The 15,157-nt window shown below is 37.1% G+C and overlaps 1 protein-coding gene across 2 annotated transcripts in view; it reads right to left on the bottom strand.

The window, feature by feature from the left end:
* The window catches only part of ARHGAP15 (Rho GTPase activating protein 15), a 652,966-nt gene that overhangs the window by 624,448 nt on the left and 13,361 nt on the right, over positions 1–15,157 (bottom strand). For both annotated transcript variants that reach the window (XM_057745532.1, XM_057745533.1), the window contains exon 2: positions 744–922. In XM_057745532.1, the coding sequence (XP_057601515.1) occupies positions 744–908 (165 nt within the window). In that variant the 5' untranslated portion in view covers positions 909–922. The remainder of the gene's footprint in view (positions 1–743; positions 923–15,157) is intronic.

Raw genomic sequence — 15,157 nt, 5'->3', positions numbered from 1 at the left:
GATCCGGGGTCCAAAAGAGTGGCTAACATTGCATAAATAATTTTGTAACATCCTATGGCCTCAGCTGCAAGTTACCACCATTATGGAAGAAAATTAACCAGAGGAGACTCATTGCAATCAGTGTGCTTAGTGGCTCAGGATGCGTGCAGGGGCAGGGACACAACTGGCAGTAGAGTTCATCTCTAACTATTTTATTTCAAATCTTCCTAATGACACATTATGGAGACAAAATGGCTTCCTCTCCAAAACTGAAATCGCCACACCATTTCAACTGTTCAAGCTCATTCCAAATCAGACTGTAATTTCCTATATCATACATTGTTGGGAGATTTTAAGAAAGAGATTTTCACATTTTTTAAAAGACATTTTTTTCCCTCAGTTTATTCTTAGCTAATTTTAGCCTCTGGCTTTCCAAAGTGATGTACTGTATTTGGAAGTACAAACACCACATGCTAGCATAACCTCATTATTTTTATGACACTGAAGCATGATATTTGAGGCCCTTAAAATGAGTCAAAGGTGCTCTTCAGTCTAGCTCCAAATCCACTTTATCACTCTGGATTAAGCCCAGCTCTTCTCTCACAACTGGGGATATTATTATGACTATAAGTAGGCAAGAAAAAATGCTACAAAAACAGTTTTCTCATGCACATTAGGAAAACAAATAAAACAATGCTAATTAGCTTTTCTTCCCCCTTCTTTTACAAAACTCTGTATCAGGAAACTTGGGTTATTTGACTTACAGGTTCAGTGACCTTCCCAACATCGGTGAGGATCATGGATTTACTTTGGCTCAGCCTGTCGTGGTGGCTGTTGGCATTTTTGATTCGCATTTGCACAGCTCCAGTGCCTTGGCGGGTGGGATTCAGTGTTTCCACAGAGGTATCAGAATTTGTAGATTTCTGCATATTACAATGTTATCCTGTTGAAATACAAAAGCATTATATTATTCTAAATATACATTTTAACATGAAAAACTCCTCGTGGAGCGTATATCTCTATTCACCATTAAGGTACAAAAATGAAATAAAGTCTCTGCCTCTCTGAGTGGTGAAGAAGAACGCAGTTACTTTGTAGCACTTTTATCAACTGGGACCTCTGTATTCTGACAGTGCTGTAAACATGCCAGAGAATTTCAATTCATAGATAGCACACTCAAACTCTGTGTAGTTCCTTAATCTGATTAAGGAACTCCTAATGGCAATAAGATATGGTCTCCCATATGTAGAAACGATATGGTCAACTAAACATCTTCAGGGTATAGCCGTTTTATTCACAATGTCTTTAATCTATTACCCATCCCATCCCACCCCACCCTACTCCAGAGACAACCACCAGCAACCTTTTCTGGTAAACAAAAACTTATGTGAATAAGGTCAAATGTAAGTGTGTAAAATTGGAGGAAAACAAGCTGGTCCCGCTGACTATCAAATATGACGGCTCGGCCTCATTCGCATGGTGCAGAGTCCTAGCCCCCACCCCCACGTGCAGTATCCACAGGGAAAAACTAAAATTCCATTGTCCACTGCCATCTGCCAACTGAACTAGATTTAGTAGCTTAGATGGATATAATATTTATGAAGAATGTGAGAAAGAGAAAATCAACACATCAACACTATTTATTTATTTACATTTATTTTAATGGAATGTGTTTGACGCAGGCAGGAAAATCCAGTGGGGGCAAGCTTTAAAGGAACGATTGTGAGAACACAGTAATTCAGAAAAAGAAAACAAAGGAAATAAATTGGGTGAGTGGACCAGGGGGGCTTTTAGTGGCTGCCCAAATCCATAATCCTTTTCAGCTGCTCCTCCCCACAAGTTCCTCAAGTGAATACATCTACTCTTTTCAAATAGGTTATTTGCAATGCAAATATCACTCCTAAGCTTCTAGAAACAGACCCTCTTCTATCCTGAGTGTTGTCTCCATGTCTCACCTATATAGATATTTCATAGCTGGTCTGGGCACGTGGGTACAAAATTAGAAAAAATTGTCAGCAGTCAGTTATAGAAGCCAATATAATCCAAAAGAAAGATTATATTTTAAGTACCAACTGTATTGGTACCTCTACATTGACTGGAGAGATGATGGGGCTAGACTCACAGTAATGTTCAAGTTGAGTGGACACTAAAAGAACTAGAAAAGAATAAAAGCATTTTAACGGGAGGAAAAGAGTTTCCTCATTATTGAAACCAGTTAGGCAATTGAATGATAACTCAGAAAAGAAGTTAATATTTATTGAGTATTTACTATGTGCCAGGCAATGAGATGGTTTAATCCTTACAAAGTTCCTATGATATTGACATTAAACTCATATTTTTATAAAGGAGAAAAATGAGGATCAGAGTGACTAACAATTTTCTTAAGCACGCTGGGCAGAAAGAAGTGAAGAAGTATTTATTTTATCCAACCCCCCCCCAAAAAAAGACCCAGATGCCCATCAACAGATGAATAGACAAATTCTAGTTTATCTACACAATGAAATATTGCCCAACAATAAAAATGAATGGATTACTAACACATGCAAACACATGGATGAACTGCAAATTCATTGTGCAGAGTAAAAGAAATCAAATTCTCCACCAAAAAAGTACTCATTGAGTATTTACAATTTCATTTATATAATATTTTTGAAAATGCAAACTAACATAAAGTGAGAGAAAAAAGATCAGCGATTGCATAGGGACAGGGTAGACTCTGGATATAAGGAACATTTTGGGGGTGATAGATATGTTTGTTATCTTGATTGTGCTGATGGTTGAACAACTGTACACATATATTGAAAATGATCAAATTGTACACTTTAAACACTTGCACTTTATTGTATTTCAGTTATATCTAACAAAGTTGTTTACAGGACAGTTGTGGTAAGAATTCCTTAACCAATTTATTTTGCTACTTATTTTATTTTGAATGTATTCATTTTCATAATCCTACACAAGTGATCTATTTTAAAAATCTATCTGAGAAAAAAAGAGTTCTTTCAACATTTGAAATAAAAATTTGAATAAAAGGAAATCTTATCCCCACTATTTCACAGAAATATGATGACAACTATATTACTAAGAAGGATTTTAAAATGTATCAGTATCTAACCACGAATGTATGCATAAGGGATCTTACCTCTACATCTAACTAGAATAAGATAGAGAGGGTTTTTTTATGTATAAATGTGTTTTAAAAAGTAAAAGCAATCACACGCAAATGATATAGTTATTTCTCCACATACTCCAGTATAGGATAATACATTTTTGATTTTATTCTGTGTATCACTTACTACTGAAGCCTTCAATTTTTCTTAGCTAAGTAGATATTTCAAAATAAAGCAAATCTACGGAATTTTTACATTTATAAAGACGCTACTAATAAAAGCATGAGTTTTTTCAGAGTATGTTTCAGTGGCGAAGTAAAGATGAATGAAAGAATGAGAATCTAGGTATTGTGAATGCAATGGAGGCCTTGGATTCATTATAATTATACTGATTGCATAAAAAGAACCTATGATGACTTCTAGCGCAGCACCATCTCTAATGGCTACATTTGTGACCTTGAAGAAGTCCATGGACCTCTGTTTCATCACTGGAGAAAATTGGTAGTGAGGTGGCATGGGCAACAAAGAGGATTGCCGTGATCTGTAGGGTCCTTTTCACTTCTGATACTGCGGTGTAGAACTCTGGGAGCTCAAGAAATATCACTGGAGATTTACATAAGCAACAATGTAAATGTTTTGGTATGACCTGATGCCCAAGGGATTTGAGTGAGGGTTGAGGGGAATTTATGATTAAACACATAAAGCTTTTCTAAAAAATCTGGGTTCTCTCTGGAGTATATTCAAGGCTTGATCTTCCAGATTATTCATTAGATTCAAACTCTAAAGGTGGTGTGTTTGTAATATTGGTAAGAGAAATACTCAGGCTAAAGCCACTCTCTCCTGACCAAAAGCATGAAGCCACTGTATTTACATAGCCCCACAGGTGCCATTTATAGCCCATGTTGTTTCCTCACACTCTGCACAAATTTCAGCTGTCAAATCAACATTTGCATTCTTGTATTGATTTCACAATTAACCCATAATTTGCCTGGTGATGAGTTGATGTCAAAAGGCTGGATTACTTTAAAAAGCCTCTTATCTGGCTTTCCCATGTGTTTTCTCGAGGACAGTCTACAGAAAAGAATTTCAGAATCTTCCTCCTTCCTCTTTAAGCTGATCTCTCCCCCTACCAATGTTAATGTTATTTCTCCTTTCTCACTGTATCCTCTAGCCATCACTTCCTTTCCCAACTGACCTCGCCTTCACTTTTCATTGATACTCTATTTATTGCACTCTATTTTTTCTCTTTATTCAGCTTCTTTTGTATTTTGTTCTACAATGGCATTCTTTTGATACTATTCATAGTTACTCCCATATTTGCAAATATTTGGTGGTTTCTGACTTTGTAGAGCACCATGTTGCTCGGAGAAAAATACAGCAAATGACACAAACCTCTTCCTACCCACAGAAAATAAATTATCTGTTTAACGTTTACTGAGACTTTCCTGAGTGGCAAGGCACTACATTAGAGTATACTCTTTTTTGTATTTTCATTTTTTGTTTGTTTCAACCAAGTGCTTTACAGTAGTTTGGTGAGTGTGATAAAGAAATAAATCAATAATTAAATGATAATAGAATTGTGCCCAGTGGGGAAAGAAGCAATGACATCAGACTCCAGTGGAACTGAAAGGTGTGGAGAAAGAAAGTCTGCAAAAGAAGATCAGCTGATGCTGGAGCTAAGTCAGGGCAGGTTGGGCATTTCAGGCAAAGGACTCAGCAGTGCAGAGGTATGCAAATAACTGTGAAATTATAAGGTAGATATTGAAATGTGTCATGAAGAAAACTATAGCACCAAGGAACTCAAGGAAAAGACAAGTGTTAGATTTCATGAAGAAAATGGCATTTGGCCTCAGTGTGGGTGAGTCTGATCACCTTGCTATCCTCTTATCGGGCTGAAAGGTTAACTGAGAGCCTCATCCCTATTAAGCCAACCAGTGCTGTAAGAGGCGGTATTTTAGACACTCCTTGAGGGAGAGAATTTGGGAAGAGGGCTTTCCTTGGCATAATACACAAATGTCTTGTATGGATGAACTGAGTGCAAGACAGAGGGAAGCAGGACCCCTTCACCCTGAGCAGGAACTGAGGAAGGAGGGAGGACAGAGGAGGAAGAAATCTAATGGCCAGAAATGACAGTTGCGCTGGTGGCTGTGAAACTTCTAACTGCTGTGCTTGTGGGTTCAGAGATGATTTATTCTTTTTCATCCTGTTAGAAACCTCTCATACCACGTGGATAAGGCTGTTTTAGGCCAAACTTTGCAAGTTGTATTTGGAACCTACTTACAGTTCATTCTCTTTACACTCCAACTTTCCTATTTTCCCCTCATCTACATCCTAATATTAATTTTTTCCTCTACAGTGCACATTATGATCTTTTTCATACTTTGGCTGCCAAAGCCTCCCACTGCAGCACCTACTTAGGCTCTGTCTCTTCTACAGGGTCAACATTTCTGAAATTCCATCATCCATTCTTCTTTACTTACATCTTTTTTACTTACACTCATCTGCTCAGTGAATCACTTAGAGGTATATATGGGAGAGGAATGATTAAACTAATTAACACAATGTCGTAAATGATTAGCCAGACTTCCCAGTAACTCTCAGGGAACCACTTACCTGAATCTCATACTGGAAACTCTTCTGGCTATGTGGGAAAATGTCCTGCAGTAGAAGAACTTTGATAATTCTACGTTGTGTGTGACCTAGGGATATGATATTAGCATTGCACTCTAGTAAATGGTGCCTCCTGGAGGTGTGGGGCGTGACGACCCTGCCATGGTGCTCTAATTTTTGAGTCTTTAATGAAAGAAGGTTCTAGGGGAACCAACTCCATTATAAAGCCTGCCCAACCTTGAGTCAAAAGAAACGCTCAAACCCCAGGGTCCATCATGACTTGCTCCCAGCATCAGGGAGTGAATATAATTTCAGGAACATAAATATCCATTTCAGGATGTACTCAGAAAGGCAATGAAGAGCTCTAGTTTGTGAGTCTTTCTATGTTGTTATTCCAAGAATATACACAGGGTTTTGAAATCATATTCTGTTGTTCCACCTGTATTTTCTTTTCTCACTGACTCTCAGCTTTCTAGATTTGGTAGAGCACATCATAAAATCAGTAATATTTGTCCATGCTTATTTCTATGCAACTTCATAACCTCAAGCATTTTATTAAACATCATATTAAGTTTAAGTTTCATGTGATCTACATGCTTATTCAGTATTTCCATTGTTCTTTCTATAACATCATCTAATCTTTATCATCATCGTTGTTCTTAAATTCTATGAGAAAAAACATTGATGACATGCATTTGTGTTCTTATAGGAGGCACACAGAGGCATGGTGAATGACTAATGAAAATATTGAAGAATTAGCTCATTTTGCATGTGTTTAAAATATCTATTTGATTTTATAAAACTCTCCAAATAAACATCCCTAAGTTAGAAATTTAAATGTAAATCACTTAAGACTGGCTTCACAACTTCTCTAGACTTCCTGATTTTATATGTACCAAGAGAAGAGCAAGAATAGCTTGTGATATTACACTAGTTCCACTTTCAATACTGTTTTAAAAACAGGAAACAGTGATGAGAATGCACTTCATAAGAGCCACATAAACTTTGGCTCTGCTCAACAGACTTGGCTCAGTGATATTCTGGGCCTGATTCTCCCACTCACACTGCAAATATCCAAATAGGAATGAATGTGATATTTCATCTAATCATAAATTTCATAGCTGCTCTGTCAATTATTTGTTGCACTCTGTTAATTATACTAAGGCTCAGCAGCTTGCCCTTTTGAGTTAGAAAGTGTATTTTTGACATCTCTTTCCCATCAGCAACATTAAAATAAAAGTATATTAAGAATTATTTGAGTTAGGAGAAACTGAATTGGCACTCTGATATTATCTACATGCTACAGAGCAGAGAAAACTGAGTTCAAGGATACTGAGACTCTTCCCCAAGGTGCCACAGCCTGTTTCATAGTCCCAGGACAGATCTCAAGTCCTGCATCTCCAAACACCCTTGCTTTAGTCATAGACCCCCAAATCAAGTAGAAACTGTCTCTGGAAAAATAAGGTAACATGAATTCCAAAGGAAATCTGACAGAGATCAGGTAGATAAAATGATCACAGTGCATCCATATTAAGTATAGATCATGTAAGTCTTTCTATTTAATCATTTATACATGTCCCTGTGCTTCCTGACAAAACAATAGAGACCTAATAAATGTTTGCAGAATATAGAAATGGAAAATATGGAAACTAGTTAATGCCAGAGTACATAGCCTAGGGAAACATTACCAATAGGAATGTCTTTGACTGAATTTATTTCTTATTTTGAAAAGAATATGTATAACTTACTCTGGCCAGTGGTTCTCAGGGCCAATGAATGACGGATATTTCATGATTAAGTTAGAGGCTGCAAAGAAGCAATGCTTTTCATATCTTCTGAGGGCAACATTAAAGTATATTTGGAAAATCATGCAAATTTTTTAAAAATATGAACAATACCATACTTTCACTTCAGATAACTTTTTTGTTTATTTCTTATTTTTAAAAAATGACCACATGTATGACCATCTTGGAATTTAGCAGGGTTCTGTGTTCTCACAATAGAGAAAGTCTCCCTTCAGTTTCAGATTTCTTCAGGTACTTGATATTTTTTTCAAATTTCTTCATATGCTTGATATTTTTTTCTCCAAACAGAAAGATTCTCTTGCCTGACATGGATTTCCACTAAATACTTTGTGAGGAGGACTGTCTCAGAGGTAAGCACTGAGTGTGCCCCAGTGTTTTCCCATGGCATGGGTGTCAGCCTGGGTTTTCACTGTGTGGCAGTGAGCTGTCTGGTCACCACAACTACCAAGGGCCAAGGTCCTCTCTGCCTTAATATACAGGAACTCTTTGTGGCAACATGAGCCCATTCCTTTTCCGGAATGTGTAGGAAGAGCTGTTTCTCCAGGTCTACTAAGAGTATGTGGAAACTCCACAGATGAACAATGTATCCCTGAGAAACTCATTTCTGTCCCCTGGAAAGATCTTTTGTTGATCTGTGGTAGAGCATGGTCTGTTTGTGCCCCTGTGGAAATGACTCGTGGCCGTGGTAGCTCCAGTAATGTGTGGCATAACCTCCATACTACACTTTCCTGACAGGTCAGTAATTAACTTGCATTGCAATTGTTTGTCATCTCCACCAGAGCAGCCATTTACCAAAATAACATTTTAATTTCACTTTCCTTCCAGTTCACTCTCCTTTTCTTTTTTCCCTGTGGCTTCTACATCTCTATTAAGTCTAATTTCCCAGACCACTTTCATAAGTGGAAAGAGTGTAATAAAACTCAGTTTCAAAAATGTCAAATATAATGAGAAAGGAAGATCACAGTAAAGAAATTTGACCATAGCCACCCCATTGGGTAACACTGTCTTTGACTGGGCAGGTATTATACATAGGAAATGTGATAATAAGGCTTTGCATTTAGTTAACTTATCACAGGAAATCTGGGTGATATGCTGCATTTACTGACAAAGTCTGGCAGATCAGCTGCATGGATAAATTGTAATACAGTTATTGTTGTTGCACATGGGTATCCTAAATGGTGAAAATGACAAGCAAAATATAAAATATGTTTTAAGTAGAATAAGTACTGAACAAAACTGTGTGGCTACCTTGGTACCTTGTTGCTAGTTCTCATCCCCTGGGCACCTTAGGCCATTAGTCTCTATCCAATAGGAAGCAAAGCAACTGACTTTATATTTCAAATAATTATTGTGCCTCTACCCTGAGAAACAGACTTGCTAGGTCCCACAGTTTCTAGAAAAATTATTAAGAATTCTGGGGTAGAGTTAGCCATAAGCATGCTTGCTTACAATGGAGTCTGATAAGAGTGCAATGGCAAATAGGACTGAGGGCAATTTTCAGGTGAAGATGACACCGAACTTGATGTTGTATGATAAACAGGATTCAAAAGGCAGAGAAGGGATGTCAAGAGCAGTGCAGGCTGAGATCATAAGATTTAAGGAAAAGCAAAGTGAACACCCACAACAAATGACAGAGTGGGGGTGGCTAGTTGGGAAAACTAGGGGCAGATAGTTGAGTAGGGCTGGATTAGGAGAACCTTGTAGCTCTATTAAAGAATGTGGGTGTTGTCTTATAGATCCTGGAAAACATTGATGACTTTGTTTAAGGCATAATCCCTTTCCAAAAGACTCAGTGCAAAGAGACCCAGAAGAATGGATCCCCATCAACTGAGGCTACACAGTGAACAGTAGTATTCTCAATGGATGCTTCTTAATTCATTTTAAATCAGAATAAATTTCACAGCATCTATTTGTGAACATTAATCTTATGATAAGAGCACCCAACAATCTGGGGGAAAAGCTTCAGGAACCCCACTCTGAACTTTCAGGTGCATTTTTAATGTTCCTGGTCACCAATCAAATGAAGAGAGAGTTAAAGCCTTCACAGGAATGACAAAATGAAGCATTCAAGGAAGAGAGGTCCAAGGGTACAATTATATCTTATTAAGGACACAGAAGAAAAATAAAGTTAAGATTAGTGGAACTGCTTCTGAATTTCCCTCTGGTGATCAGGTAAGCCGTAAAAAATAGAAAAGCAAATAGGAACAAAATGCCTGTGCTATTGTAATTATGTTCAGGCAGCATAAGAAATTTTATGAAATAGCAATCTTCTTAGATACACAGGAGAACCATAAGGGGCATAAGTAATGCAATCTTCTCTCTGTTTCCTCTGTCAGTTTTGACCTAATCTAGCAAGAAACGCTGAGCCATTTTCCGCCTCTTGCGTACAAGTATCAATTAAGGGAAAACAGGGTGACTATCTTAGGGCACTGGATGATGAAATGTCACTTAAGGAGAAAACATCAGCTGTAGAACAAGTTGTTCGGCAGCCACAGAATTAAAAAACACTGGCAAAACAAGCAGTCTCACTCTCTGGGACAGGGCTCATTCTCTAATCTTTGTTGGAAGAGTATCAAGTGAAAAAATATACATCTCAACCTGCAGTTGCTTGTTTCCTGGAATTTCATGTTCTATAGTATTTATTTTCTAAAGGACATGACTCAGTTGCAAAGCACTTTTATCAAGCAGATTAAATCTAATCACACATTGATTGCAGTACACCAGGCTCCCTCTATCTCCATCTTGGCCTGCCCAAGTTAAAATATGGGGAAGCTGCATATTGCATAATTAGTGTTCCACAGTAATTAACGGGAATCAGTGATTGACAGTAGTAAAATGTGGCTGACATTTGTTTTAGTTAGCAAATTTGTTATTGTATCCGATTACTCTTTCCCTAACCCTCATGTCTTCAGACTGAATTGATTGAATTGGATTTCAGTGCCAAAGGGACATGTCTGAGAATGGGACAGTAATATAGTCCATTGTTGTGACAATGACAGCACCATTAAGATAAAATATTTCAGAATATCTTTTTGTTTTGTTTTGGATTTTTTTGCAAGAATATCTTTTTAAATGCATTTAAAAATTAGTTTCTCTCTTGCTCAATTACATGTGCATAAAATAAATTTTAAATAGTTCTTGTGTTTATGTGTGTGTATAGGTATGCCTGTGTTTGTGTATAAAGTTCAGTGAACCGTCACAAACTGAATACACGCTTGTGTAACCACACCCAAACCGAGACACTCAACATCATCAGCACTCTAGAAGACCTCTGAAGCTCCCTTCCGGTCACTATCCACCCCTCCCCACCAAGGATAATCACAATTCTATCTTCTTAGTTTTGCCTATTTTTTAAATTTATAAAAATGGAAATCTAGAATATATACTTTTTATTGCTGGGCTTATTTCACTCAGACTCTCATTTGTGTAGCTCATTGCTACGTGATATTCTTTGGAAGCACCTGTGCAAAACTTTTGCTAATTCTTCTATTAGGGTGTTTGTCCTTTTCTTACTGATTTGCAGGGGTCCTTTTTATATTCTGGATACAACTTTCTTTTTTATATATATGTTGCAATAATGACTTTTTTTTCATTTGTAGGTTGCTTTTTACTCTCCTAATGTAATCTTTTCATTAATAGAGGTTCTTAGCTTTACTACATCCAATTTATCATCTATCTCCTTTTTATGATTAGTGCTTTTTTGGTCCTCTTAAGAAATTCTTGCCTAATCCAAGGCTACACAGACTGTTCATATATTTTCCTCTCAAAAAGTTTTGTTGTTTAAAATTTTTAAGAAATGTGATCCCTCTGGAAATAACTGTTGTGTTTGGTGTGAGGTAGGACAATGTTCTTTCTATATAAATTACTTGTGTGTGTGTGTGCACGTGTGTGCACGCGCGTGCATGTGCATGTATTTTTTTAATTAGAAGGACCTGTCATCTCTCGTGATTTATCTAGGTGAAAAAGGACCAGGATCTGGCTCTCCATCTGAAATGAACAGATGCTGGAGAGCTCTCCTATCCACAATATTGACAGAAGGTATAGTAGTGTCTAATAATTACATAAATATCTGGTCACAGTCTTGGTAAATACTGGCAACTGGGGATCCAAGCTGAATAGAAAGATTTATCTAACAGGTGGAAAGAAACAACCATTTTCAGAGAACTAATACTCAGAAGTTCAGATTTGCAGGTTGTTATCAACTAGGAGGTTTGTTACTGTCAGAGTTCTGAACACTGGGTATTCAGAGCTAGCTCAATTACCCACATGGGAGACTGTTAGTAGAGTTGTAGGACTTTCAACCTCGCAAGAGAATGAGGCAATGAATGACCAGGTTTCCAATAGAGGAAGCTGTGGTCAGGGAGAAAACAAATGTGTAAAGAGGAAGGAGTGACTTGCTGAGGCACTGGGACTTGCAAATAAGGGGGCAACACACTTGATTTGTGCATCACAAGTGTTGACTAAAAGCCATAATCACTTGCTATAATTGAACTCACAGAACTCCATTTCACTGGAATTAAAGATTACCTGCATTAAGCTAAGATTTCTCCTGGGAATTAGGGTCAGGAATAACTCAACTTCAGTTGAAAAAAATATCTCTAGTAGTGGAAGAAGACAGCTATAAAGCAGTGATTCTCAAGGGTCAGTGTGAGGAGCTTCATAAACATGCAGATTTCACTGTACCTTCCCAAGATAGTCCCATTCAGCAGGACTGAGGAGGAGCCTGAGAAAGGACATGTTTGGCCATCACCCTGGGTAATTCAGATGCACACTGAACTTTGATGAGAAACAAGTCTATAGAATTATATAAAGTTATTTTTTATTTCATATCTGCAGTGTCCTAAAATTGTTACTAATTACTACAGTGTCTTATTTTTAAAGCCCACTGGTACTAGGTTCATATTTGTTAATATTTTTGCTCTAATTAAGTTGTCTGGAAGTAAGCTTCACTTTGGAATGTGCTGGTGGTTTGGGGGAGTGGTCTGGATCACAGCTGAGAACAGTGCAGAGAGAAGTAAGTAAGTAGCTAAGTAGGTAATACAGACTGACACACAGACACAAATGTACCTGAAAGTAATACTATTAGTATCCTATTTGAGAGTAATTAAAAGATGATGTTTAGCTGTCCAGAACATAGATCCAATCCTAACAATTGTTACAAAATGAATTATTTTACATAAATGAAAAACCTAGTAGGATCATAACATAAGCAATCTAGGTCTATTGTAGAAACTTTAGCAAATTTGGTTGGTTGGTTGTTTTTTTTGTTGTTGTTTATATCATGAACGTAGTAAGTTTGAGTAAAACGATGTCAATTTGAACCCTTGGAAAACCGTTCTCTTGCTTGTTAAATGTCAAAGGACGTTTAGTGTGGGAACAAAATAGATTCCACAAAATATTGCTGTTTTCACTCAAATTTAATCTGAAATTTTGGGGCAGTGAGGCTTTCTTTCATGAAGCCCAAGAATATCAAAATGGCAAAAAATATTTGAGTCCACAGTATTTAAATTAAAAGTTTTTGACTGAGTTTTTCAATCCTAGTCTTTGAAGATATTTCAATATGCTCTGTATATTATACATCTTAAATCGTGTCCTTTCTAGACTGGTTAACTAAAGGCTCTTATGATGCTATAGTCCCTTGAAGAGCTTCAGCTGCATTATTAGGAACCTCAACCCAGGATTTATTTGGGGGATATTTTCTCACTTAAGTCCTGTTTTGCTTTTCTTTCCTCAAAGTAGAGTTCAGAGGCCTCTCTCCAGGAGGTAGGAGGTAGGAGGTAGAGGAGATGGTTATATGCATTTTTGAACTAGGTTACAGTTAACTGAGTATTACTGTAATTTGAAGTAATGTAGCCAAATTTCTATCTTAATTTAGGCTCCTCATAAAGCAAAATATAGGATTTTGGCTTGGAAACCTTGAAGTCAAATGGGAATTCATAAATATTAGAGTTTTAAAATGTCTATCAGGATTAGCTATTTAATTAAAAAGTTATTGAACAGTAATTCTTTTTCTCTCTGTCCTCCCATATCATTTATATCCATTGTCACAACTACTTTGGGAACTTAGAGATAATCATCTATTAATAGATAACACATATGATAAAACGGGTTATACAACCACACTTGGGCTAGATTTCCTCATCCTATGCACTGTGAATGTCACACATGTACTTGTGTACATTCATGTGTGCACATATGTTTACACTGTTGTTATTATAATTATCACCACTCAAGGTATACAAAACTCTCTTCTATTTCCCCTATAACAATTCATCCTTTACAAGTATAGATATTCTGGTCTGTATCCAATATCTTATGATTTTGCAAAAATCAGGGAAACTAAGGATTATTATAGTTGCTATTATTTAGAAAAGTTAACCTTTTGGAAACATATTTTAATGGTTAGAAAAACGCTTTGAGGAGGGTTACCAGCAGAAGAGTTTGTTCTTCCAAGTAAGGAAAATAAGCCTAGTTGTAAAAGGCAGACAAACAAAACAAGGACCTAAATGAAAAAAGTTAAACATAAATGGAGGTTTTTCATAAAGTAATGTGCTAATCAGTCTCTAAACACTTATTAGGATTTATTGTGTGTACAGAAGTTATTTGGAGGACTCTAGTTCTCTCTAATCATTACACCCTGCTCCTGCTTTCTTAGGAGCAGCTATAAATTCAAGAAGAGGTGGAAAACCGGCAGACTGCCAACCAAATTCAGCCCACAGACATATGTTGTTGGGCCTGAACAATGTTTTGGAGTGTTTTGAATCAGTTTCCAATTGAAACATGAGAATTTTTACTTTTTTCCAAAAAAAAGTGGGTATCTGTGTGTCTTCTCTTGAAAAATAATGAGATGTGAAAAACTGGTCAAGGTATGCATGGTAACTGGCAGGTGGAGGTGGGCTGCTTCAACATCATGTAAACAGGACAAGTTCTCTCTGATTCAGACTTTCTTCTCCCTTGATATGCATAGATAACCTCACTGATCTGGGAATATCTGTGACTGTGACCTCAGCTGTCAATCACCTCTAGGAGTTTTGCTCCTCTGATTTGTGGGTTGAACAGTGTCTGCTGCATATTAAAGTAATATAATTTTCAATATCTCATTATTTTAAAATCCAGGTTGGCAGGATTGAAAATGGAGAACAAATCCAAGAGACTGCATTTGTATCTCTGCTTTAGAAAGAGGCTCATTGGAGATTAACATTATTTCATTTATTTGTACAATTTTCTCAACATGATCTGAGATTACCAAGAGTAGGATGTTGTGTTGTGCGCTTTGCTACTGCTAAGCAAGTTCCCATTTTCCCCCTCTCTGCTCTGACCTCCTTTGCTGTTTCTATTATATTTTGGCAGATAATCATGTCCTGACTTCTTTTGTTCTCTGTTCTCTATTTGAGTTGCATGTCCCTTCTGCCAAATTGACTGTGGGCGCCTTAAATTCAGACACTATATTTTTTCATTGTTATTGCTCTGCATTGTACCAAGAACATTACAGATATTTGGTGCCTGTCTGAAATCCCCTGCCTCTAATTCTGCCAGTACTATGAGCATTTCCAACAACTTCAGGTTTGCCACCATATTAGAATGGTTGTGATTCTCAGGCCCAAGTGTTACTGGATTCTCATGCTTCTTTCCTACTTCTCCAAATCAAAAGCT

Source organism: Hippopotamus amphibius, chromosome 8, assembly GCF_030028045.1.
Source record: "Hippopotamus amphibius kiboko isolate mHipAmp2 chromosome 8, mHipAmp2.hap2, whole genome shotgun sequence".
In the NCBI taxonomy this organism is placed as follows: Eukaryota; Metazoa; Chordata; class Mammalia; order Artiodactyla; family Hippopotamidae; genus Hippopotamus; species Hippopotamus amphibius.
This window is presented reverse-complemented; position numbering and strand designations above follow the sequence as displayed.